Source organism: Sitophilus oryzae, unplaced genomic scaffold, assembly GCF_002938485.1.
Source record: "Sitophilus oryzae breed Bouriz unplaced genomic scaffold, Soryzae_2.0 scaffold_169_pilon_pilon, whole genome shotgun sequence".
In the NCBI taxonomy this organism is placed as follows: Eukaryota; Metazoa; Arthropoda; class Insecta; order Coleoptera; family Curculionidae; genus Sitophilus; species Sitophilus oryzae.
The window spans coordinates 673,560-700,081 of NW_022146390.1; the positions used below are offsets into that span (position 1 = coordinate 673,560).

The 26,522-nt window shown below is 31.6% G+C and overlaps 2 protein-coding genes across 3 annotated transcripts in view; both read right to left on the bottom strand.

Moving 5' to 3' along the window:
* Nucleotides 1–456: 456 nt before the first annotated feature.
* Nucleotides 457–17,930, bottom strand: LOC115881166 (uncharacterized protein YMR317W-like). 2 transcript variants are annotated; one of them, XM_030898548.1, is made up of 4 exons: nucleotides 17,772–17,930; nucleotides 9,051–9,606; nucleotides 8,894–8,942; nucleotides 457–1,751 (listed from the first exon to the last, which is right to left on the bottom strand). In XM_030898548.1, the coding sequence occupies exons 2-4, from the start codon at nucleotides 9,604–9,606 to the stop codon at nucleotides 1,577–1,579; spliced, it is 780 nt and encodes a 259-aa protein (XP_030754408.1). In that variant the 5' UTR covers nucleotides 17,772–17,930; the 3' UTR covers nucleotides 457–1,576. The 2 variants fall into 2 exon arrangements, with proteins under 2 accessions (XP_030754408.1, XP_030754407.1); XM_030898547.1 differs by having other exon boundaries at nucleotides 458–1,751; nucleotides 8,894–9,606.
* A 7,415-nt stretch (nucleotides 17,931–25,345) lies between these two features.
* LOC115881124 overlaps nucleotides 25,346–26,522 on the bottom strand; it is a 46,616-nt gene continuing 45,439 nt past the window's right edge. The window contains exon 6 of the mRNA XM_030898506.1: nucleotides 25,346–26,306. Within this exon, the coding sequence (XP_030754366.1) occupies nucleotides 26,297–26,306 (10 nt within the window). The 3' untranslated portion in view covers nucleotides 25,346–26,296. The remainder of the gene's footprint in view (nucleotides 26,307–26,522) is intronic.

Here is a 26,522-nt window from a genome sequence, read left to right on the forward strand (position 1 = left end):
TAATAAAAAAATATATTTATAATATAATTGTATATTATATGACTTGTCTATACTTAAATGGATGAGGCGGCCAGCGTTCCCTGAATAAAGCTCTAGAGTAATATCGCGCTTTTGATAACTGTCTGCAGCTGATTGAGCCACGATTTTTGTCTACCCTTTCGCATACGGCTTTTAAAATAAACAAATATGACATTTCACCAATCGGCATGCAAATATGCCATAAATTTTTTCATTCTTCAAATTTCATTTTTTAATAATTTTTAAAATTTCATGCCTCTTTCGCGTTGTCTGTCGGCATTTTAGCGACTAGAAAAATGTCTGCCAACAATTTTCCACGTTTCTTAATAATAAATAAAAGCTATTTTTGCAATTATAATTCATGTATCTTATAATATTTTTAGCGTCAAAATTTCACCCTTTCGATTGGCCGCCCCCGCTTTAAGCCCCGGGATCGCGCTGGCAGGCATGACTATTTCATAATGGCTACACAATAGTATACTTCACACAAAAAATTAGCCATGTAACGATGATAAGGTTTTTTATGTTCCTTTGACTATAATTGTATTCTGAAAGGGACTGGTTAATGTATAGTTTTTTTTTGACTTTTTTTAATGTTTTGAATATGTCGATATCAAAATAATTCTATCTGCATATATCGACATCTTTAAAAAAATACATAAAAGTTATTAAGATCATAAAAAAATATACCTTGACCAGTCATTTCAACTTTGAATTACAGTTTTGAATAGTATATATTATAAGACAAGAAATAATTAATAATATATGTTTACCCATAATATTGCTACAAGGGGTCCAAAACGAAATGCAAAAAACTTTAAAGGGGATTCCTTGTAAAAATTACAAGGTCAACCCCCAGCCCCTGATTTATATTTTTTTTTAAACCGAGGTAGAAACTTGATAGTAGCGCCCCCTTTCTCGAGCGTTTGAAAAGAAAAATACTTATGGGAAAATTAAAACAACTTTGGGTGCACGTCACAAGGTGGCCACCAGCAATTTGCATATAAATGCGCTTGGTGTCATTGATGACGCGCACCCAAAGTTGTTTTAATTTTTCCATAAATAACATACAAATATACAGGGTGGTCCGAACTGTATGCCGGAAACATCGGCAGCATATTTTGCAGATAAAAATAAGTAAAAAAGTTCGTATGAATGTATGTTCTAAAATGCTTAGATTCGGAGATACAGGGTGTTGAAGTTTCATTTTTATATCGATTATTTAAGATAAAAAAATAAAAACGTTTTGTTTCCGCCATCTTTGAAACAAAATATCTTACTAATTATTACATACATTACAAACTAAACTTAATTTTTTCCAAAGAATCACCCATTAAAGCTTTGCGCATTTTTTAACCCCCTGCCCCTTCCCGTATATTTATGCCTAATACTGAGCAATTACACTGTAAATTCATTTAAAATAAATTATGTTGTATCAAGTAACGTCAATTTAGAACAAGAATATTGTTTTCGTTGAAAATGATGCATGTAACGTACAAAAAAGAATCCTGCCTAACCCAAATTCTCTCATTCTTATACTCAGAGATTGCTGATTGCTTCACAGTTTATCGCTTTTTGTGGTCCTTAAGCGACTCGCTAATGAACTTTCGTCTGGCCAGAGCAAAGGCGGATCATAGTCATGTCTTGTCTGCGTTGCCAAGGTTGAACCCTGGGGTGATGTCTGCGTGGTTGACGATGACGCGTCCGTTGACAACTGCTGCTTGCTTGGCACACTGAAAAAAATATAAGTAATTTTACAAAAAAAATATTGATAAGTATACAGGGTGGTCCAAACTGTATTCCGGAACGTTCGGCAGCATATTCTGCAGATAAAAATGAGTAAAAAAGTTCGTATACATGTATATCCTAAAATGCCTATATAGTTTCGGATACAGGGTGTAGAAATTTCATTTTTATTTCGAGTTTTTCTAAATAATTTCTGAAGTAACGTCAATATTTGGATGAAAACTGATATCTGGGAGTTTTTTAACACGAGAAATTTGATTTTGATGTCAATATGACTCCTAACTCTAGAGAGCGCCACCGACATGTTTTTTGACTAGTTTGAAGAGTAATAACTTTTCGTCCGTACCTGTATAAAACTACTCAGTAAAAAAATATACGTTTGTGACGTTTTTTTACGTAAAAAAAGTCTCTTGGTAGAAATCACTACGAGTAATGGTTCTCGAGATTGGAATCGAACTTCTCAATACCTGACATCAATGATATAAATTAAACATGTTGACTAAATAGTTAATTAGACTGAAATCATAAATTTTAAATGTTTTTGTGCCAAAAGTTCAACAGAAACTTTTATCATAATTTTTTCGAAGAAAAATTTATGATTAAAAAAAATAAAAAGTTCCGAAATTTATCATTTCAGTCAAATAACTCTCTACTCAATATATTTATTTTTTATCAATAACTAGCGTGTGTACCAGCGACTTTGTTCGCGTCGAATTAATCATTTGTAATGGTGATGATAAAGCAAAGCAAGAATTTCCATTAACATACAAACTGGATAAAATTTTCTCACATTTATGTCAGCATGAGAAAAAACAATATGGCGATATTATTATATAACTAACTGTATACATTTTTAAAAAATCTTAAAATATGTAAAAAAACAAAATATAGTATACGTCTTTAAGCGTTTTTTCGGAAACTTGACCGTTTTTTAAATAAAAAAATATTCTAATATTTCAGAGGTGGTTTCACCCTCTTGGAACTGGAATTTCGAAAAATCCCTTCTTATCGAACCTCTACACCCTAGAATCAACCTGTATGCCAAAATTGAGCTTCTTACGTTGAGTGGTTTGAGCAGGATCGTGATTAATCCGTATGTCAGTCACTTAAGGATTTTATATATTAGTATAGATTTACATACATGCCACAAATAATTAGCCATACAGGTATTTTACAAACGAGTTGTAAAACTAAAGGACGGATGGTAAATTTACAGATCGGGGAAGTTATCTACTCATTGAAAGCAGGAATTATAAAATACGATCCTGCTTTATCCTGCTTCATATCCCAACCCAGCCACACCTACTAATTTTGAGCTATAGGTTTCATGATTTATCGTTATACTGGTTGCTAACTTCCCACTTGGCAACACATGAGAAGCAGGATCGCCAAAACTGGTTCCTGCTTGCTCTTCTATATACTCCTGTTGCATCCTGCTCTAAATTTCATCCCAGCAACACTTGCTGTTTTTAAGATACAGCAAGTTTAAGTCTGATTGGTGACGTCCAGGGGTGGATGGGGAAGTGGAAAATGACCATAACGAAGAAACATATTTTATTTATTAATACAAGGTGTCCCAGAAATAAGTGCAAGTATTTTAACTGGCAATATAGTTGAACCGCAGAAATACGCCTATGAGATTTTTTTTTCGCAAAAAAACTTTTGAAAATTCGGAATTTTTTGAAAAATGTTTCGGAATTTTTTTTAGTTTTTAGTTAAAAACATAATTTCTTGATAATAATGCAACATAGGTAGTAGATTAAATTTACAAGAAAGAAAATCCAGAAAAGATCCGGTGGTTCTCAAAATTTGAGCAAAAAATTTTTTTTTTTTTAAATTTTCAAAGTAAAATAACGGTGTTATTTTGGACTTATTTGAAAAACGATGAAAAGAAAATATGTTTCTTTTATCGAGATCTACCACTCCTTAATATACTTGCACTTATTTCTGGGACAACCTGTATATAAGTAAGGGTGTTTTTCGCTCGTGCGAAAAAGCTCTTTTGCCTCCGGTTTAAAAAAAAATAAATTGTATTGATCAAAATTTTCGTAAAGACCAATATTGCGTCGGACATCTGAATTTCTACTACAAAATGGCTCACTTTTACAGGGTTCTACTGGGCTATTTCCATTATCGATAAAGGTAATTTGATCTTGAATAGGCTACGATTCTGAGTCACGATTTTGAGAAACTTTAAGAAAAGGAGAAAAAAATTTGAGAAACTTCCTGATTCAGTTCAGCTGACCCAATCCTCTGTGAAATACATTACTTTTAGCTTTTCGGGTACATACTTTCTTACACATTGTAGAAAGAAATTCTCTCTTTTCTGCTTCAGCAGCAGCCACCTCGTATACAGGGTGGGTCAAATTCGGCGCTTTTAAATGGAAACACCCTTTTCTATAGGAGATAGACAAAAAATAATATCGGTGTCTGTAGCTCAATTTTTGTCAAAAACATGATGGTGAAAACCGCATATCGATATCTGTTAACGTTTCGGAGTTACGGGGTGTTTTTCAAAAATATGCATTTTTAACAAATCGCTGTAACTTTTTTGCTATGGAAAATTTCGTATTTTTATGAAAACATTTCCAAAGCACCTTTTTACGTAGAATTTAATGGTTTAAGTATATTTTTTTTTAAATTAATAATATAAGAGTTATCAACAGAAAATTTGATTTTTTACATCAGAAACCCTGTATATTTTTAATTTATTGAAAAGAATTTAAAATTACCTTTCTAAAAATATAACACACTTGATATTTTGCTCGATTCCTCTTCGAGATATAGAGCATATAAAAATTCGCCCGCTTTAAATAAGTAGGCTTTGAACGGCACCGGCTGTAATGCAAAAAAAATCTGGCTGTGAGCATCAATTAAAACGAAAATAATATTTGCTATGAGAGATGCAGAATTTTATAACAATTTCAAATATATTTAACCAACATCAACAACATTTAAACTATATCTAATAACAATAAAAATAAATAGCAAACTAAGACATAAGAAGTTTCTGAGGGCTTATGATCAAGAAAAATCACAGATCTTCCTGGGTCTGAGTAAGAACAATCTTCGGATTGTCACGGGGTTTTTAACAGGACACTGTCTCCTCAATGAACACCCCAGTAGATTGAAACTAAGAAGAAACGGCGAATGCAGATTCTGTGGGGAAGATGGTGAAACACCAGTACACCTCATCACTGAGTGCCGAGACGACAACCATTCGTGCCATGAATTTTGGTACGACTGATATTGGAGATGGAGAACTACCCTCTATAAACCGTCCCAGATACTGGCTTTTGTCAAAGCCCTGGGACTGTATGATGAGTTATGATTCAAGAAAGGGGGACACAATGGATCTGTAAGGTCGAAGTGATTAACCCCCCTCCCACTCATTCTAATTCTAAATTCTAAAAGACATGAGATTTTGCTACAGGTGTTCGACATATCGACCGTCTTCTGTTATGGACAGACGGGGCAGTTTTTGAACATTTCTCGCGGAATTCATTAACTCAGTGGGGGTGAAAGATACCCTCTCATAACTGCTAAGTATTTCTAATTCTTATTTAGATTATATGGAAGAATAAGGAACCTTTATTCTTCCGCAAATATATCCATAGGATTAGATCCATGGGCACTAAGCCAGGCGGCCTCGACGGCCAACGGCTGGGATCTTGGTTAGCTATTCAATTATTCTTGTAATTGGCTACAAAAATTTGCTGATAACTTCAGCGTTCAGAGGCGGTACGTCCGTCGTCTTGCTGGAAAAATATGTTTTCGGGTTCCATTAAGAGCATATCCAACAATAAGGGGTCCAAAGCCTACTAGTTAAAAGTGGCAAACTTTTAAAAATTCTGTATTTCGAAGGGGATTATAACAAAATATCAAGTGTGCTATATTTTTGGAAAGGTAATTTTAAATTCTTTTCAGTTGATTAAAAATATAGAGGGTGTCCCAAATAAAAAATCAATTATTCTGTTGATAACTCTTAAATTATTAATTTTTAAAAAAATATACTTAAACCATTAAATTCTACTAAATGTTTTCATAGAAATACAAAATTTTCCATTGCAAATAAGTAACAGCGATTTGTTAAAAATGCACATTTTACTTACCCCGTAACTCCGAAACGGTAACAGATATTGATGTACGGTTTTCACCATCATGTTTTTGATGAAAATTGACCTCCAGACACCGATATTAGTTTTCGTCTATCTTCTATAGAAAAGGGTGTTTCCATCTAAAAGCGTCGAATTTGACCTACCCTGTACACGTGTTTTTAACTGAATGAACCGCGGTCACCATTAAAACTGCAGCATTTTTTAGGTTATTATAACGATATATCACGAAACTTTTCCTCTATACTTTTGTACATTTGGCATCTTGTATGATAATGCCATGACTCAAACGATAAAACCTAGGCAATACCTAGGCAGTGGATATAAATGTGTTCTGATGTAATGTTATGTAACAGTCCATAATAAGAATATTTGGATTTTCGAGACATATTAATATGTTATTATCTCTAATCTAGTTTAAACCTTATTTAACTCTTCTCTGCTGTCTGAGTCATTTTTAGCAAATTCACAACAACATTTTAGACTTGGCTTTTAGTTCTCAGAGTTGGCTTTTAGTCCGTCCCCAATTCAAGCCAAACATAGATATGTTTTCTTCGCCAACCGCAGAGTTCGCGTCAAATTCGTCTACCTTCTTACAAAGGGGAGCTCGAAAAATATTGCACCGAGGCCCCCAGTTGTCAATCTACGCTACCGTATTCTTAGTATACATTTAGATCGAGACTATTAGTCTCGATCTAAATGTTAGTTTAGTTAGTTAGTCAGTAGGTTAAGTATGAGTGGCTCATAGAGCCAGACTTCGCCTCTTAATAAGGGAATATGTATGTATTTTTCTTGTTAATAAAGTTCTTTATTATTATTATTATTATTATTATTATTTAAATTTACCTAATGCTATTCATTCTTTTTTTTTGCTACCAGTCACTCATATTTATTAGTTATTAATAAAAGAATATTGGGTAAAACTATACAGGGTGAGTGTTAAATAAGTGCAAATAGGGGTGCTAATTTTTAGGGGTGGTATATTTCGACCTCAGGATAGAAACACGTCTATGAGTTTTTTTTGCAAAAAAAGATGTTAAAAATCGATCATTTTCTTTTAAATTTTCCTGTATATTTTTGTTTCAAAAGAATATTGGGGCTTTCAAAAGAATATTGGGTAAAACTATACAGGGTGAGTGTTAAATAAGTGCAAATAGGGGTGGTAATTTTCAGGGGTGGTATATTTCGACCCCAGGATAGGAACACGTCTATGGTTTTTTTTTGCAAAAAAAGATGTTAAAAATTGATCATTTTCTTTTAAATTTTCCTGTATATTTTAGAAAACTTTTTAGAACTTCCTGTTCAGCGCAAATTTTCCCAAGGTATAGTTTCTTAATCTCTGATATTAAGCACTAAAAGAGATGCAAATACCGAAAAAATGAGGTGGCTCAAATTAAAAAAAAAATCTATTTTTTTTAAAGTTCCATACTTTAATAACTCGATTGGACTTTTTTGAAACTCGATAAAGACAATATATTATGTTTATTTTATTGAGATCTACCAGCCCTGAAAATATTTGCTCTTATAGATCACCTAGTATAATAAAAATTTTCAAACCGAACAAACAACAGATTATTATTAAAATTATAAGTGTTCCAGAGAAAGACTCTTGCAAGAAATACAAGACAAGACTTTCAAAATTTCTTGTCTTGAATTTCAAGACAAGACAAGACTTTAATATGCAAGAAATTTCAAGAGTCTTGCAAGATTTCTTGAATTCAAGATTTCTTGAAAGTTAAAAATGATACATTTTTTTAAGTAATAATTAGGTCTTTGCGCAAGTTATGCCAGGTTTATACAACATTTACATAGTCGTAATCACAATCATAGTCATAATCATAAAAGTTAAACTATCCACTTCTTATAAACCTGTTGACATCTACCATGAACTTAGCCTTTACTTATGTTACTTATATAAAAATTATGATTATGAAAATGTTCTATAAACGCACATTAAAATTGCGTTGTGATTATGACGATGATTAAGACTGTGATTATGATTACTACTTATGCAAATGTTGTATAAACCCGGCATTAATATTGACCAGTGTTCATTTTTTTCTATCATAGCCAGTGTTTTAGAGTTGATAATGAAATGAAATAAAGTCGAGGCAACAAACCGTATATTGGTAATTGGTATTATTTTAGTTAACGCACAAGGTTAGGTCCGAAATAATAACCCAAAACCCATAAATCGAACTTAACGTTGCTTATTCTTATTCAGCTTTTATTTGGTAATGGCTCCTGTTTCGTCAAACGAGCGAGTTGACGTAGTTTGTTTGCGGTCCGTTAAGATTTTTTTGCCAAAATTAGCATCGTCATTTTTCCGTATTACATTTTGTATACAACGCTTTCTATGAAATAAAACTCTAGAAATATTATTACCTTTTTGTTAGAATGTAAAATTTTTCAAGGCAAGAAATTTCAAAAGTCTTGCAAGACAAGACAAGACTTTGCCATTCAAGAAATCTGCAAGACAAGACTTTGAAAATTTCTTGTCTTGAATTTCAAGACAAGACAAGAAATTGATTTTCAAGACAAGAATTCTTGTCTTGTGCAACACTAGTATGTATGTATTTCCCGCGGCTTTTGGATTGTTTTTTTTTGAATTGGCGGTATCGATTGTTTTTGATAAATAGTAAAATTGTCACGTGATGGTCATCTTTCATGATTTATAGTTTTTGTGTTTAGTAGAAATTTCATAGATCCTGCTTCTTATGTGTTGCAAATGGGAAATTAGCAACCAAAATAAAAGTAACTATAGCTCAAATTTGGCAGGTGTGGCTGGATTGGGATTTGAAGCAGGATAAAGCAGGATTGTAGCAGCCCAAGCAGGATCGTATTTTATAATTCCTGCTTTCAATGTGTTGCTAACTTCCCCGATCTTAAATTTACTACAATAATCTGTGGCAATAAATAACCATCAATACTGTGATTAAATTCACAAATGAATCTTTTCAGTGCGGTAACTCGTGCGTTAACGATTGCTGAGTACCTGAAGATGACACACGTACCTTAACTGCGTGCCTGACGATGGTGCGTGCGTTGAATCCTGCTGCGTGCCTGACGATAACGCGTGCGTTGAATACAGCTGCGTGCCTGACGATGATGCGTGCGTTGAATACTGCTGCGTGCCTGACGATGGTGCGTGCGTTGAATACTGCTGTGTGCCTGACGATGATGCATGCGCTGGATACTGCTGCGTGCCTGACGATAACGCGTGCGTTGAATACTGCTGCGTGCCTGACGATGACGCATACGATGAATACAGCTGCGTGCCTGACGATGATGCTTGCGATGAATACTGCTGCGTGCCTGACGATGATGCGTGCGATGAATACTGCTGCGTGCCTGACGTGGATGGCTGACAACGATACGTGCCCTTATAACCTGAATCTGATGCACTCGGCGTATCAGGCTGTTCCGATATTCTTGGCTGAATTATTTCCTTGTATGACGGATTCCATAAATTTTCGTAGTCCGGATTGAAGACGAGCCGTTTGTAATCTCCCTCCATTAGTGTTTGGACGGGCATAATGAAGCGTATTTTCCTAAATTTGTTTGTATTAAATTCGAATTTTTCCAGCGTTCTTCCATATCCATTTTCGACGCAGACGCTGGCATATTTACTGCGCATACAGCATCCAAATAAGTTCCAACATGAGTCAGTAGGAGGATCTTCTAGAGTAGAATCGTCGTGTCCATTCACATCTCTATCATCAGCCATCTAAAATGAACCAGGGAAAAATTAAATTTAAATATTTGTATTTACAGGGTGATTCAAACTTGGTGCGTTGATAAATAAAAAAGATTTTTATTTAGCTTTGAGAGCTTTCTAATTACTAAATCTGTTACTATGTCTGAATGATATGTCAACTTTTGATATTTTCGCTTAGAACAAAATTGTAAAAAATTTTAAATTGTTAAATTTCAATCTAGTTTTAATCTTTCAATGGAATAAATAATTTAATTTTTTAATCTTTCAATGGAACGAGGGTGGCTCATTAACATATTTGGAAAAAGCATTTTTTTACGAATAATTTGGTACCACCATAGACTTAAAATAAAATATAGACTGAGCATCCCATTCATAAATAGCTGGAACTTGCGGTCAAACACTGTCTTGTTATTGTTGTGTTATTGTTTTAGGTTATAACGAGTGCGACACGAGCGATAGATAGGTTGTCTCTGTCGTAACGGTCGTTCCCTGACGACTCTGCCGAGAAACACAACACTGTCTTTCGTTTCTCAAGTACACCTGAACTCTCCGTATCATAGCCGGGTAATTTTTTTATTTTAATGAAGCTATAAGTAAATTAAAAATATATCGTATTTAAACGTTTTTATATTTTATTAAGATTTAGGACAGGTTTTTTACATAAAAGTTTAGAAAAAACGTCTTAGAGTCCGAAAAGGATAAACATAATAAAATACACGTTATAGAAGAAATTTTATAATCGAAATTACGTAATTTTTGAAATTAATAATAAATTATTAATTTTAGTCAAACATTTACAACCCCTAATATTAATCAAAACCGGATCTATTCCACAGATATAATAGAATCGGCGACAGGGAGAGAAAAAAAAATGATTGTTGTAATTTTTTTTCTAGTTAAGTGATGTCTTATTATGTAAATTAGAGAAAACATAAATCTGTTCCATTAAAGCAAGGAAGGTGATAGGAAGTGGATAAAATAAAAACTACATTTATTTAACTCGGTACTGTCTTTATTATACCGGGTGCGGCTCAAAAGTGGCTCATCCCCATAATTTTTTTATATTTTCAAATAAAAAAACAAGATTTAGTATGTTAGTATATGAAATAAATTAGGATTGATTGACGCATTCAATTGTTTTTGGTCACTTCCTGTGTCACCGGAAATGACTATAACTTTTAATTTTTAAACGGCACCCTCGGTATATTTCTACTTTATTCGATAGAAAATGACACTCTGAATAGAATGACATATCATATGTCAACTTTTGACATTTTCGCATATGGTTTAATTGTAATTGTAACACGCGGTTCATAACGACAATTTGACTCGAAATACCAAGTGTGTGGTATCAATATATTCATAAAAAAATGCTTTTTCCAAATATGCTAATGAGTCACCCTTGTTATTAATTAAAAATATGATTTGTACATCTTTTAACCGGCCTAGACAAGACACGAAACCTATTAGACGATCAAAACTATTTTTCCAAGGCTCCTTGATTAAAACTTAGTGGATTGAAAAAAACTGGATTGAAATTTAAAATAGGATATGTTTTTAAGCGACAATGTCAAAAGTTGACATATGATATGTCATTCTATTCAGAGTGTCATTTTTTATCGAATAAAGTAGCAATATACCGAGGGTGCCTTTAAAAATCAAAAGATGTAATCATTTCGGTGAAACTGGAAGAGGCCAAAAACAATTGAATACGTCAATAAATCCTAATTTATGTCATATACCTACTAACATACAAATCTGTTTTTTTTATCTGAAAAAATAAAAAAAGTTATAGGGTTGAGCCACTTTTGAGACGACCCGGTATATTAAAAAATATTGTTTCATAATGTAATATCATTTTAAAATTCTTGTATGTTATTTTAGATTCTGAAGATAATTTTAGAATAAACCGGAATATATTTTTAATAAAAACATTATTAATTATTAACAGGGTTATAATTATGATTTTGTTACAATGTAAGTAAGTAAATAATGTAATGTAAGAGAAAAAATTCAGATTTTACATTTTACTAAAATATTATCTAAATAAGCGCCTTTCTACAACAACGCCACTGACTCCCAATGGGTAAATTGAGAGTTGCCTACCGGTCAAAAGTCGTTTCAAGACTTAAATGGATTATTTAAGTCAAATTTCTTGCAAATTTGGCACTGGCGAACCATATTTTATAGTTCTTGAACAGAAAAAGTCAATAAAATAAACACTTAAGCACTACAAGCTAAGAAAATGCGTTAATACAGCCGGGGAGATAGCGGCAACAAAGCTTTACCGCACACGTGCGACACGTACTACAAGGTAATAAATGAATGAATAGGCTCCCTCGCCTCTAATCGGTGTTGTCATATTGTAAAGAACTTATCCTTTTTAAACAGTATCCGACTTATAATTTAGTAGTATAAGGACTATTTAATACATCTCTGGAATATTAAAACCTACTTTATTAAACTGTAGTATTAATATCTCAATATATGTGTATAACAAGAAAAAAAATATTGATAATATTAAAGACGTGACAACATAGGCTGGATGAGGAAGGCTCGGTCGACTGTACCCAGAAGTAAACATGTGTACAAAAAAGGTTGTTTGTCCGCGTTGAGATGTAAATAGTGTAGTCTATATTTTATTTTAAGTCTATGGGTACCACACACTTTGTATTTCGAGTCACATTGTCGTTATGAATCGCATGTTGGAATTTCAAATAAACCGTATATGAAAATGTCAAAAGTTGACATAGAGTATGTCATTTTAATCAGAGTGTCATTTTCTATCGAATAAAGTAACAAAATACCGAGGGTGTCATTAAAAAATCAAAAGCTGTAGTCATTTCCGGTGAAGCAGGAAATGACCGAAAACAATTGGATACGTCAATCAATTCTAATTTATGTCATATGCTAACATACCGAATCTTGTTTTTTTATCTAAAAAAATAAAAAAAGTTATAGGACACTTTTGTGTGGTCTGTAACATATATATTTATTGGACAAGAGTTTGACAAGTTTCAAGTTCTTACGAATCTGTGTCCGTGCGTCGCGTCGTACATCGTTCCGTCACTCCAATCCAACTCCAATCGTATTGAAATATGATCTGTCATATGTAACATGTAAATGTTGCTAAATACAGGCTCAGTGGCCGACTAAGCCTGTCGGGGGCCCGGAGCGCATTTTGTAAACAACATACGATATCGCAAATCCGTCTAGTAAATAGCATACATGATTCCAAAATTTAACTGCCTTAACATCTCTTATAAACAACAGACGATATCGCAAAATTTGTTAATGGGTTGCCTGTAATCAGCATTCAGGATCGCAAATTTTCCATAAATCTTAATATAAATATCTAATACCTAATTGTTCTTAAAACAAGATTTGTCCTTGTAACTACAAAAAATTAATATCAAGAGGGAACTATGTTACAATCTTCTTGTACTAGAAAAAGACAAATGTTATGTGCAAAGAAACTACACAAAGTGTAATTTTTGTAGTAAAGCTGGTTATTCTCTAAACATTGGGTAAAATGTTCTGGAAATTTAAAACATTCTGTACATTTATTCATTCTAGCATTCGTTTTTGGTTTCGATTGAAAATCTTATTTTTTTAAGTTAATTTGTTTTTGATAAAGGTGCTATAATATTTTCTTTATTTATTAACTTATACAGGGTGCTACAAATTCGAGGTACGAGCATTGGTATCTCGGAAACCTTAAGAGATACGAAGATGATTGAATTGGGGCAAAGTTGCGCTTTAGGATGTTCACCAAGATACCATCAAAAAAGTTTTAAAAATTTCAAGGATTGCTGAGTTTTTTGGAAAAAACGATTTTTTTTTGAAAATCAATTTTATTTTTTCCTGGCGTTACTTTTTAGAAAATCAAAATACTAATTGCATATTCTCATGGCTACTTTATTAGGGCTATCTGATAATATTTCTAGATTTTCAAATTAGCTGATAATTTGTGAGATACAGAGGACAACTTAATTTTTTTAAATACGGACCTGCATTTTTTTATTTCAGATTTCGAAAGAACTCGGTCTCCTGAGTACAATGATATGCCACACTTAATTTTTTTTTGTTTCGAACATTTGAACACAATTTAATTAAACTAATGTTAAATCCGGCTCTGTTTTTTTTTTAAATATTTAATCTATTCATCGTTACAATATTGGTAAGCTTTCAAACTTAACAATGACGTGGAGTAAAACATTGAATACGGATAATCAAATGCAATTAAATAATAAAAAAGATAATAAAATTATTGGGCATTACTTGACGTCATTTTTAAAAGTGAGAATACATTTCAACATTACAATAAAGAGTACAGAATGCATTCGGAAGTATAAGAAGAAGATATGTTCAGAGAGCTATAAATAAGATTGAACGAAAAATACATTAATTTGTGCATGGTGGTAACCCTTTCGAACCTGTAGGGCACTACTGGTTTTAGAAAAACTAGTTTGTAGAAGTTGATTTATTTATAATAACTACAATAAAAATCACAATAAAAAAAATAAATAATATTTTTAAATTGCTGACCTGGGTATTATTTGTTTGAATCTTTCAATTGGCTCTCGATTCAATGTTAATTAGCGCTAATCCATATTGTTGCGATGAATATAATCAGATTAAATAATTTAAAAAACCAGAGAGTGGGACTTGAAATTATTTTAAATAATAATTAAATAGTTTTGTTATTGTTAAGGTACCTAAAACAAAAAAAAAAGTATCAAGTGTGGCATATCATTGTACTCGGGAGATCGAGTTCTTTCAAAACTTCAAATAAAAAATGCATGACCGTATTTAAAAAAATTAAGTTGGCAAATTGTATTTCACAAACTATCAGCTAATTTGAAAATCTAAAAATACTATCAGATAACCCTAATAAAGTAGCCATGAGAATGTGTAATTAATTTTTTGATTTTGTAAAAAATAACGCCAGGAAAAAATAAAATTGATTTTCAAAAAAAATCGTTTTTTCCAAAAAACTCAGCAATCCTTGAAATTTTTAAAACTTTTTTGATGGTATCTTGGTGAACATCCTAAAGCGCAACTTTGCCCCAATTCAATCATCTTCGTATCTCTTAAGGTTTCCGAGATACCAATGCTCGTACCTCGAATTTGTAGCACCCTGTATAAGTTAATAAATAAAGAAAATATTATAGCACCTTTATCAAAAAACAAATTAACTTAAAAAAATAAGATTTTCAATCGAAACCAAAAAACGAATGCTAGAATGAATAAATGTACAGAATGTTTTAAATTTCCAGAACATTTTACCCAATGTTTAGAGAATAACCAGCTTTACTACAAAAATTACACTTTGTGTAGTTTCTTTGCACATAACATTTGTCTTTTTCTAGTACAAGAAGATTGTAACATAGTTCCCTCTTGATATTAATTTTTTGTAGTTACAAGGACAAATCTTGTTTTAAGAACAATTAGGTATTAGATATTTATATTAAGATTTATGGAAAATTTGATTTTCAATAAAATTGATTTTCAAAAAAATCCGTTTTTTCCAAAAAACTCAGCAATGCTCGTACCTCGAATTTGTAGCACCCTGTATACTCGTGGTTTGGGGGCAAATTAATTTTTTGCAAAATAATATTTAGTATTGTTTAGTTATATTTTTTATCCACGACTCGTCTATAATTTGATTATTATACATGAGTTTATGAAATAATAATTATATTCATTATTCACCGCTTCCACGGATATCTCGATCCAAACTCCAAACAAGAGCTATTTGAAGTTTTCAATGTCACTTTTTGCACTCATCTATGGGGTGTTTCAAAAGTTGTTTTTCTAGTCACGAGATTTTTAAAATATTTTTTGTTCCTTAAACATTCTCTTATATTATATCTCGCCATGTAAACAAATCGGTCGATTTAAAAATTTGAAGTTTTTAATGGCACTTTTTGCATTCATCTATGGGGTGTTTCAAAAGTTGTTTTTTCTTATTACGAGATTTTTAAAATATATATTTTTTGCTTTTTAATAAGTCTCTTTTGTCATATCTCGACATGTTTGAAATTATTAAACACCATTATGAAGAAACAATGTTAAAATTCCATAATTTTCTACTCTAAAATTCGATTTAAAAATTTGAAGTTCTAAATGTCACTTTTTGCATTCTAAAAATGTTCTAAAAGTTTTCAATGTTATTTTTTGCATTCATCGGTGGGGGAGGTTTCAAAAGTTGTTTTTTAAAAATAAAAACTTATATTAATATTATCAGTGGCGGACTAAGGGGGGGCGAAAGGGGCGGTCCGCCCCGGACCCCGTCTTTTAGGGGGCCTCCGAATCTTAATAAGTAATTTTTTACAAAAACAGTATAAATGGAAGCAGATATTTACTTAATTATCAATTATCAGGCCCCAATAATTGTGAATGGCATTTTCTATTTAGGAAATTAAATCAAAGAGTAATTTTCTTTGTTTAAAATATCGAATAATTATTATTTTTTATATATTTTGAGACTGAATTTATTTATTTTAGCTTTTAAGTTATTTTTCAATGGTTTCATTATTTATTTTTACTGAATAAACATTTTAAATTACAACCAATGCACAGCATAACTTGTATTCTAGCTTCATTTTCCTTTAGTATAACGGGGGCCACGGGCGTGAGACAGCGAAGGGGCCCCTCGGATCTTGGAGGACTTACAAAATCGCGGTATTTCCCTGTAAGCATGTTTAAGAAAAAAATATTTAATTTTTGGACGAAAAAAACTACCTGTCAAAAAAATTTGTACAGCCTAAAAGTCAAATTTAGTGATTATCACAGCCCCTGTGACATAAAGAAAAGACATGTGGCTATCTATTTCAAAAATTAAATTGTTCAAATGTCATATAATAATGGCGGTAGTTGTCATGGAATTGAGCGATTAAAAAATTATCATAAATAATTTTTTTTCAAATGGAAACCCACTTTTTTTATTTCACTAGTGAAAAGGTTTTCCAATTCGTTACGTTTTAACTAGACATATTCCTATACCTAAAATAAATCGTTTTTAAGATATTTAAGATTTAGTTTGAAAACGTATATATTTTTCTTGATTTTATCTAGCTTCCTTTGACATTAAGTGTCAAACAGTCGGACAATTTATTTCCATCGGTCAGAAAATAAATTATTTCAATTTCCTATATTATAAGTATACAGCTGCTTAAAAGTTTAAAAAGTGTATTTATATAAATAATATATCTCGTATTTTCGTTCTTTAGTGATATCTAATAGTTGATATTTTAATAATATACCGTAAGATCGAAAAAAAAACAGTGCAAAGTTAGCTTGGAAATGATGATCGATAATATACTGTCATAGGCTTCTGGAAAATCAAGAAACATATACGTTTTAAAGCTAAATCTTAAGTAACTCAAAAAAAGATTGATTTTAGGTACAGGAACATGTATAGTCAAAAAGTAACAAATTTTAAAAACGCCTTTTCACGAGTGAAATAAAAAAAGTGGATTTCCATTTGAAAAAAAAATGATTTGTGATAATTTTTTAATCGTTCAATTCCATGACAGCTGCGGCCATTATTATATGACATTCGGACAATTTAATTTTTGACATAGCTAGCTACATGTCTTCTTTTTATGGTACAGTGGCTGTGGCAATCACTAAATTTGACGTTTAAGCTATATATATATATTTTTGACAGGCAGTTTTTTTCCTCCAAAAACTATAAATATTTTTGTTTTCTCAAAAACGGTTAACGTTAGGTATAGAGTGTTTAATATCAAAATTCATAAAATTTTACAGAGAACTTAAGTATGTAATAAAAAATGGGGTCACCCATTTAAAATAAGAAAGTTGCTGTCAACTTCCGGTACTTCCGAAAGTGCCGCCATATTGAAAATACTTTTAATCGATAGATCTCATTGTGAAACAATGATATGCACAAAATCTCATATCTAGATATTGTAGTTCTCTAGAAACTTCTAACGCAGGCTCAGCCTGGGACACCCTGTATAAATACTTGAATTTTGTTAACCATTATACATACGTCATTCAATTTTTACAAAATGTGCATTAGAAGTATATCATTATCTAAACAGACCGGGGGCCACATTTAGCTTCGCCGCCCCGGGCCCCCGACAGGCTTAGTCCGCCACTGTTGCTGATTCCCTTAATTGTCGGCAATGTTAAAAATAACTTACTCTTAATTCACAGACTACGAAATATTTCAGTTGACACGTGTTGACACAGACACTTGATTGATTCTTGTAGATCGTTTTAAAATTTTTAAATCAGTCAAAAATTGTGCCGAACAACAGAACTATTGTCGATAGTTTTAACAGGACTATCTTGATATTCTGATTATTTTTTAGGACAAAAAATTGTTTTGTTGCTATCTATCGGCATTTTGCATAAAAAATATGTTTTTTTTTCAAGTAAAATACAACATTCCAGATTATTGAGGCTCCAAAACGTAACATTATACATAATTTTATTAAAAATAAATTTGGGTATATCATTAAATAAATAATCATTAAAATGGAACGAAACAAACAAAAAATTTTATTTTCCAGGGAGCAACGGTAACTCAGCCGTTGTTTCGCCAAATGACAATATAGACTTGTTTTATTCTATGTAACCGAACTATTATGATTAAGTATAAAAATTTAAGTACATAATTATTGTACCTATGCATTATTATTATTCATTATTTTCACTATTTTCTTGTATATTAATTAAAATTAAAATTTTTATTATTTTTTAGTTTTATGTTATACAGGGTGAGTCTAAAATAAGTGCAAATATTTCTAGAGGTAGTATATTTCGCCAATAGAAACACGATTATGAGTTTTTTTCTCGCGAAGAAAAATTGAAAATTTGGCATTTTCTTTTGAAGTCCATAATTTCTTGATAATATGGCAACATAGGGAGTAGATTAAATTTACAAGAAAGAAAACCCAGAAAAGATCCAGTGGTTCTCAAAATGTACCAAATTAAGGCTTTGAAATAAATTTAAACATAATACAGAGAGCTTTAATAAGTACAAATACTTTCAGGGCTGGTAGATCTCGATGAGAGAAACATATTTTTTCTTTACTACATTTTTTATATACCGGGTGCGTCTCAAAAGTGGCTCACCCCTATAACTTTTTTATTTTTTTCAGATAAAAAATCGAGATTTGGTATGTTAGTATATGACATAAATTAGGCTTGATTGACGTATTCAATTGTTTTTGGTCACTTCCTGTTTCACCGGAAATTACTACAACTTTTCCATATTTGGAAAAAGCATTTTTTTGCGAATAATTTGGTACCACACACTTGATATTTCGAGTCAAATTGTCGTTATGAACCACATGTTACAATTTCAAATAAACCATATGCGAAAATGGCAAGTTGACATATGATATGTCATTCTACTCAGAGTGTCATTTTCTATAGAAAGTAAAAATATACCGAGGGTGCCAATTAAAAATCAAAAGTTGTAGTCATTTCCGGTGAAACAGGAAGTGGCCAAAAATAATTTGAATACGTCGATCAATCCTAATTTATGTCGTATACTAACATACCAAATCTCGTTTTATTATCTAATAAAATAAAAGTTTTAGGGGTGAGCCACTTTTGAGACGCACCCGGTATATTATGTAAAGTACAAAATACCCAGTTATTTGACTTTTAAATTTTAAAAAATATATTTTTCGCTTTAATTTTGAGAACGTCTACTCATATGTTGCCATATATTTCCAATACATATTTTAACCAAAAAATAGATAGGGTCGAAAGTCGAAATATACCACCTCTAAAAATATTTATTATTTACACTTACTCTATTTTGACTCACCTTGTATAGTCTTTTCTTTCTTATTTTCATTTTTCTTCTATTAAAAGTAGTTCAATGCTAGTTTTTTTCTTTATACAGTTTTTATATCTACTAGGAAAAATAAAACAATTTGTTTAATTTTAAATTCTATAATTATTTCGCATTCTCTCAATATTGAATGTACGTAAAAGCAATCTTAAGTAAAATACTTGTGGTAATATCTATCTTATTATTTACCTAGTCTATAAAAATATACCTATAACGTATAATAATTTTCTTATATTATTACGTGAAATAATAATACATATAAACATATTTTTTTAATATAAAATCATCATGAATATGATATATGACTAAAATAAAAAGACAGAATTAAATGTAAATATCACAGGATAACTTAATCAGTATTTTATTTAATTACAATTACTAATAAAAAATATCAAATATTTTGAGTTAATCCAAGATTATATTCCTAATTCTTAGAAACATTAATATTGACTGAATACTTTGATATATAGTAATAAGGCACGTATTTATTATATTTTTCAAAGAAAAATAAAATAAATTTATATGCTAACCTTATATCAATAGTATGACAGTAGCTTATGTTACTCAAAAATACCTTAATATTACAATAATAAATGTAACTAAAATAATGTGAAAAAATACAATAAAATCAGAAACATATAATATAAATTTTAACCAATAAAAATGACTAATAAATGGGGGACTAACAGTAGTTAAAGAAATGACATTTCATTTCGAATTTTACCGCCTATATCTCTTGAACAGATGTCACTGTCATTGTCAAAATCTTCAGAGATAAACATATTAAACTCGAACTGATATGTCATTTTGACGTCTAGTTTGTTCGATTATATGGCAATCAAAATAAAGATGTACAGAACTCCTTGAGCTTATACTAAGAAAATGGAAAGTAAAAATGCAATATTGATCGATAGCAATGGAAGAATAATACTAATTTTTTATACGTTTTATATAAAATGTTTTTTCCATGTATGCGGATTTTGCAACTACAAAGTCAAGTTGATGAATAGATAAAATACACGATATCACAGTGGTCATTTAAAAGAACATTAACAATGGCTATTAAAAATATACCTTAACCGGTCCATTTTGAATCCCATCAATCAATTTTCCATTTTCATTCATCAATTTTCTCGGCACCAAGTTTGATCACCCTGTACATATCAGATGAGAAATAACTAATAAAACATATAAACAAGTTACCCTTACAACAATTGCTGGTAGAATTCCTAAGTACTACTATATCTCTGGTCCTGGGCATTGGACACATACCAAATTTTAGTGAGTGGGCTTAGAGCATACGAGGAACGTCTTTGTATTATGAAAATCAAGTTTTTTTTTATTGTTTTTTGTCATATTTCATCGAAAAATTTTAAACATTGTCAAGGGAATCACAGTGAATGAAATTGCGTACATTTTTAATCTTCTGACTAAATAAAAAAGAAATAATAAAATTAATATAATATACAGGGTGGCGCCTCTCATGTGCCACGGAGGCTCCAAGGAGAACGACCGTTTGTATTGAAATTAAATTTTGTGAGCATATGTAGGTTAATTCAGAGCACTTTTTAAAAATATAGAGAGTTCTACAGGGTGCCCTCAAAAGAGTTACATATCAAAGTTGCGTTTTTTGTAATGGAACACCCTATATATTAATTGATTTTCGAATTCGGAAAGAAAGCATTTTGTGTATTTGATTTCATGTAGCTAATTTTTCTCCCATAATTATAGGTTTATATCTAGTTTTAATTCTGTAAATTAAAATATGTTTTAAACGTGTATCTTTTTATTACCCTTGAGTATTTTACTCTACAATGTTTAATTTATGTTAAATTAACAAAAGGTATATCACAGAGCCACCTAGATTTTTTCAAATAATAAAGATATACTGAAGCAAAATCATAAAAATTTAAATATCTGGGAAACTCTTTGTCCGAGGGGTAAGTAACCTTAATAATATTTTGAAGATATATAAATTCCCCATTGAACACCGGAAAAATATACTGGGTGTTCCATTTAAAATAAAGGAGCAACTCGCTTTTAAAAGTGACTAATGTTCCATATTAATTTTGTCTCACCCTGTATAACTTTTCGGGTCCAATTTCAATTTGGTTTAACATACAATGGTTACTGTAATTAAATATCAGGCTATACAAGGTCAACTAAAATTTAGATAGCTCTTATGGAAATCTAAAATTTACCTCTTCATTTTCACAAAATGTGAAATATGTCAAAATCCTTAGATTTTAGGTATATGCATCTTTAATAAAACTCACCTTTATTTTTTCCTAGAATCCGAAAATCAATTAATATATAGGGTGTTCCATTAAAAAAACACAACTTTGTTGTGTAACTTTTTTTGGGGACACCCTGTATAATTTTATATATTTTTATAAAATGCTTTCAGTTAACCCACATATGCTGCCAAAATTTCATTTCGATATAAATTACCGTTCTCCTTAGAGCTTCCGCGGCGTATGAGACGCGTCACCCTGTATACATTTTTCGGTAAAATGTCATCCAAAAAAAATAAATACAAAATTAATTTTAGATTTTAAAAAAGTTGCGTTGGGGATGCACAGATAAAAAAGAAAATTGAAATTGTTTTTCACAGTATAAAAATAAGTTAATAAAATTTGGTGTGGGTCCCAAGTCCAAAACCAGAAAATTACAATCAATTAGATGCTGCTGACCTATAATATTACTATTGCATTTTAGGCATTGCTTTATACTCTAGTTTATTTATATACCTACTTATGATAACCTATTATTTATCGATAACACATTAAATTTTGCTAGAAAAGCTTACGTTGTCAAAAAGGAATAATATCAATTTAGAATACAAACACAGGGTGGCGCACCTCATTTGTCTCGGTTGATTATACGAAAACGGAAAGATGTAGAAATAAAATATTTAATGGGTGTATGTGGGAAGGCAATTTGCATAATTTAAAATTATTTTTAAATATACAGGGTGTGTCAGAACTAAGATCCATACCAAAGTTATATTTTTTCTTATAGAACGCCAGGTATTTTATTTCATTTTTGGATTCTTGGACATAAAATAAGGCATTTATTATAAGGGTTTAATATGTTTAAAAGCTTTGGTTTTTGAGATGTTTAAAGATATTTAAATATGCATGCTATAATAAAAAAGTTGTTAACACCCTGTACATTTACTTTTCAGAATTAACTCCTGTGCTGACTTTCAAGCCAGAGAAATAAACTTTCCTAAAAAAAATGATTGCTTCCTTAAATGTATACAGGGGCATCAAAAGGCATGCTGGTCTATTTTAAATATTTATTTTACATAAAAACTTTGTTAATTCAAACGCAACAGTATGTATTTTTTTAAATAAGTCGAAGCAGTTTTAAATGCTCTTTCAAAACTGTATTAGGGTTTCATAAACCTATCTGGCTCAGATTTTGAATAAAAAGCGATTTTTCAATAAAATTGTAATCAAGATGGCTGGTGTCGTCATGGCAATTTTCTAGTGACAATTAGTAGCTATGGAATGGATATGTCCTAGTGATTTTATTTTGTAGGTCTATTGCTTGTTGGCCAGAAAGTTTTATGCTCAAAGATATCCAAATAGGAATTTTCTTGACAAGCGTTCCTTTGAACTTTTCCTATTTCGCAGAGCTGATAGTGTAGTATATGAAAAACCGATTAGGCAGAACCATGTCGTTGGAAGTGAAGAAAATAAATTAGCGTTAATTGTTTTTTTTTATATAAAATCCAATATATCTACAAGTCATCATAATATAAATCAACTTCTTTATTTTTCTTAATAAAATAATAAATACTTGCTTATTAAACAATTGTAGGCAAATTAAATAGAAGTAAACTGTTATAAATTTATATAAAGTCCGTAAACTAATGTCGATTTTGAAAATAGCTACTAAATGTCACTAGTAAATAGCCATGGCGACACCCGCCGACTTGATTTCCATTTCATTGAAGAATTGCTTTTTATTCAAAATCTGAGCCAGATAGGTATAGAAAACCCTAATATAGTTTGAAATGCCATTTAAATCTGCTTCGACTTATTTAAAAAAATACATAGAGTTGTATTTGAAATAACGATGTTTTTATGTAAAATAAATATTTAAAACAGACGAGCAATTTGTGATGATTGATGAGAGATTTCTCTGGCTTCAAAGTCAGCACAAGAATTAACTCTGAAAAGTAATGTACAGGGTGGGTCAAATTCGACGCTTTTAAATGGAAACGCCCTTTTCTATAGGAGATAGACGAAAACTAATATCGGTGTCTGGAGCTCAATTTTCATCAAAAACATGATGGTGAAAACCGCACATCAATATCTGTTACCGTTTCGGAGTTACGGGGTGTTTTTCAAAAATGTGCATTTTTAACAAATCGCTGTAACTTTTTCCTATGGAAAATTTTGTATTTCTATGAAAACATTTCCAAAGCACCTTTTACGTAGAATTTAATGGTTTAAGTATATTTTTTTAAAATTAATAATTTAAGAGTTATAAACAGAAAAAATGATTTTTTATTTGGGACACCCTCTATATTTTTAACTAACAAAAAAAATTAAAATTACCTTTCCAAAAATATAGCACACTTGATATTTTGTTATAATCCCCTTCGAAATACAGAATTTTTATAAGTTCGTCACTTTTAACTACTAGGCTTTGGACCCCGATATGCCCTTAATGGAATTCGAAAACCTATTTTTCCAGCAAAACAACGCACCGCCTCTGAACGCTGAAGTTATCAGCAAATTTTTGCAGCCAATTTTAAGAATAATTGGATAGCTAACCAAGACCCCAGCCGTTGGCCGTAGAGGCCGCCTGACTTAGTGCCCATGGATCTAATCCTATGGATATATTTGCGGAAGAATAAAGGTTCCTTATTCTTCCGTATAATCTAGACAAGAATTAAAAATACTTAGCAGTTATAAGAGGGTTATATATAACCCCCACTGAGTTAATGAATTCCGCGAGAAATTTTCAAAAACTACCCCGTCTGTCCATAACAGAAGACGGTCGATATGTCGAACACCTATAGCAAAATCTCATGTCTTGGTTTGCTATTTATTTTTATTGTTATTAGATATAGTTTAAATGTGTTGACGTTGGTCAAATATATTTTAAATTGTTATAAAATTCTGCATCTCTCATAGCAAATATTATTTTCGTTTTAACTGATGCTCACAGCTAGAATTTTTTTGCATTACAGCCGGTGCCGTTCAAAGCCTACTTATTTAAAGCACACGAATTTTTATATACTCTATATCTCGAAGAGGAATCGAGCAAAATATCAAGTGTGTTATACTTTTGGAAAGGTAATTTTAAATTCTTTTCAATAAATTAAAAATATACAGAGTGTCCCATATAAAAAATCAAATTTTCTGTTGATAATTCTTAAATTATTAATTTTAAAAAAATTATACTTAAACCATTAAATTCTACGTAAAAGGGTGCTTTGGAAATGTTTTCATAAAAATACAAAATTTTCCATAGCAAAAAAGTTACAGCAACATTTGTTAAAAATGCATATTTTTGAAAAACACCCCGTAACTCCGAAACGGTAACAGATATCGATATGCGGTTTTCACCATCATGTTTTTGACAAAAATTGAGCTCCAGACACCGATATTAGTTTTTGACAAACTGTTTGATTATAGCATGCCTATTTAAATACCGTATGATCGAAAAAAAAATGGCGTCCAGTTGGCTTGGAAATGACGATCGATGACATTTCCCATATAATTTTACATATAAAATGACAGAGATCTTCATTTCATAGCCCTCGCTGACGCCGTTTTTATTCGATCATACGGTATCTCAAAAACCAAAGCATTTAAACATATTAAACCCTTAGAATAAATGCCTTATTTTATGCCCAAGAATCCAAAAATGAAATAAAATACCGGGTGTTCCATACGAAAATATATAACTTTGTTATGGACCTTAGTTCTGACCACACCCTGTACATTTGAAAATAATTTTAATTTATGCACATTGCCTCTCTACATATACCCATAAAATTTTTTGTTTCTACACCTTTTAGTTTTCGTATAATCAACCGAGGCGAATGAGGTGCGCCACCCTGTATTATTTCCGTTGAAAAGTGATTGACGTAACACACAAAAAATTAAACGTTAGTTTCTGCACAATCATGGCCTCTAGTTTTCGTTTGTTGGGAACCCTGATCTTGCCTAGCTAGATTAACCAATTCTAAGTTCTGAGGCCTCCGACCCGTGCCACTCACTTTAGGACCGGAAGGAACTGTTTTGCCGTGCTCAGGGCCCCCAGAACTTACCCCAGACCCGGAAGCTTGATCTTCCAAGTTGTGAGGCCCCCGACCCGAGCCACTCACTTTAGAACCGGAAGGAACTGTTTTGCCGTGCTCAGGGCCCCGAGAACTTACCCCAGACCCGGAAGCTTGATCTTCCGGCAATGGCTGAACGTTATCTGGAGGCATCCCTTCGCCAGGCCCTCTACGAACATAATTTTGATTAGCCACGGTCATATTCATCAGTGCCAGATATTCGGCCACGCCCCTCGCCGGACCCGGATCCGAGCTTGCCACTGGCTGACCATCTAAGTTCATCGAAGATAGCCTGGGAGCCTCCACAATGGCGGGCTGGTGTTTAAACGGATTCCAGTATTTTGGGTCGAACGTGACAGGCGAATCAGAGTTCGCTGGATAGCCTCTGGACATGACTGATGGCATAACGACTACGATCTTGTTAAATGACCTTTCTTTCCATTCTGGGACTCTTTCTTGGTGAGGTGGCTGGATTGTGATTTTCTGGTCGAAATTAACGATTTCGATAGTATGCTCGCCTGTACAACAAGGAAAGCATCCATTCATGTTTCTGATTAGGCCGATCTAAAAAAAGTAGACAAGTATTAATAGTATATTACATACCGCGGAGGGAAGTGTTTCATTACTGTCGAGAGATTAACTAAATCTCCAGACAATAATGAAAACTTTCCTCCAAGGTTTGTATACTATTTTATTTACAACCACATAATTAATTAAAAAATAGAGACATAATTTGTTTTGAAAAAAAATGAATATGGGAAAATTTGTCGTTTTCTGTTT

What these genes read in the sequence shown, in the direction of transcription:
- LOC115881166 (XM_030898547.1), bottom strand. Translation starts at nt 9,606, where the DNA reads ATGGCTGATGATAGAGATGTGAATGGACACGACGATTCTACTCTAGAA. An exon ending in TCGTCAGGCACGCAGTTAAG is followed by an intron (nt 1,752 to 8,893) that starts GTACGTGTGTCA and finishes TATTTTTTTCAG; the next exon opens with TGTGCCAAGCAAGCAGCAGT.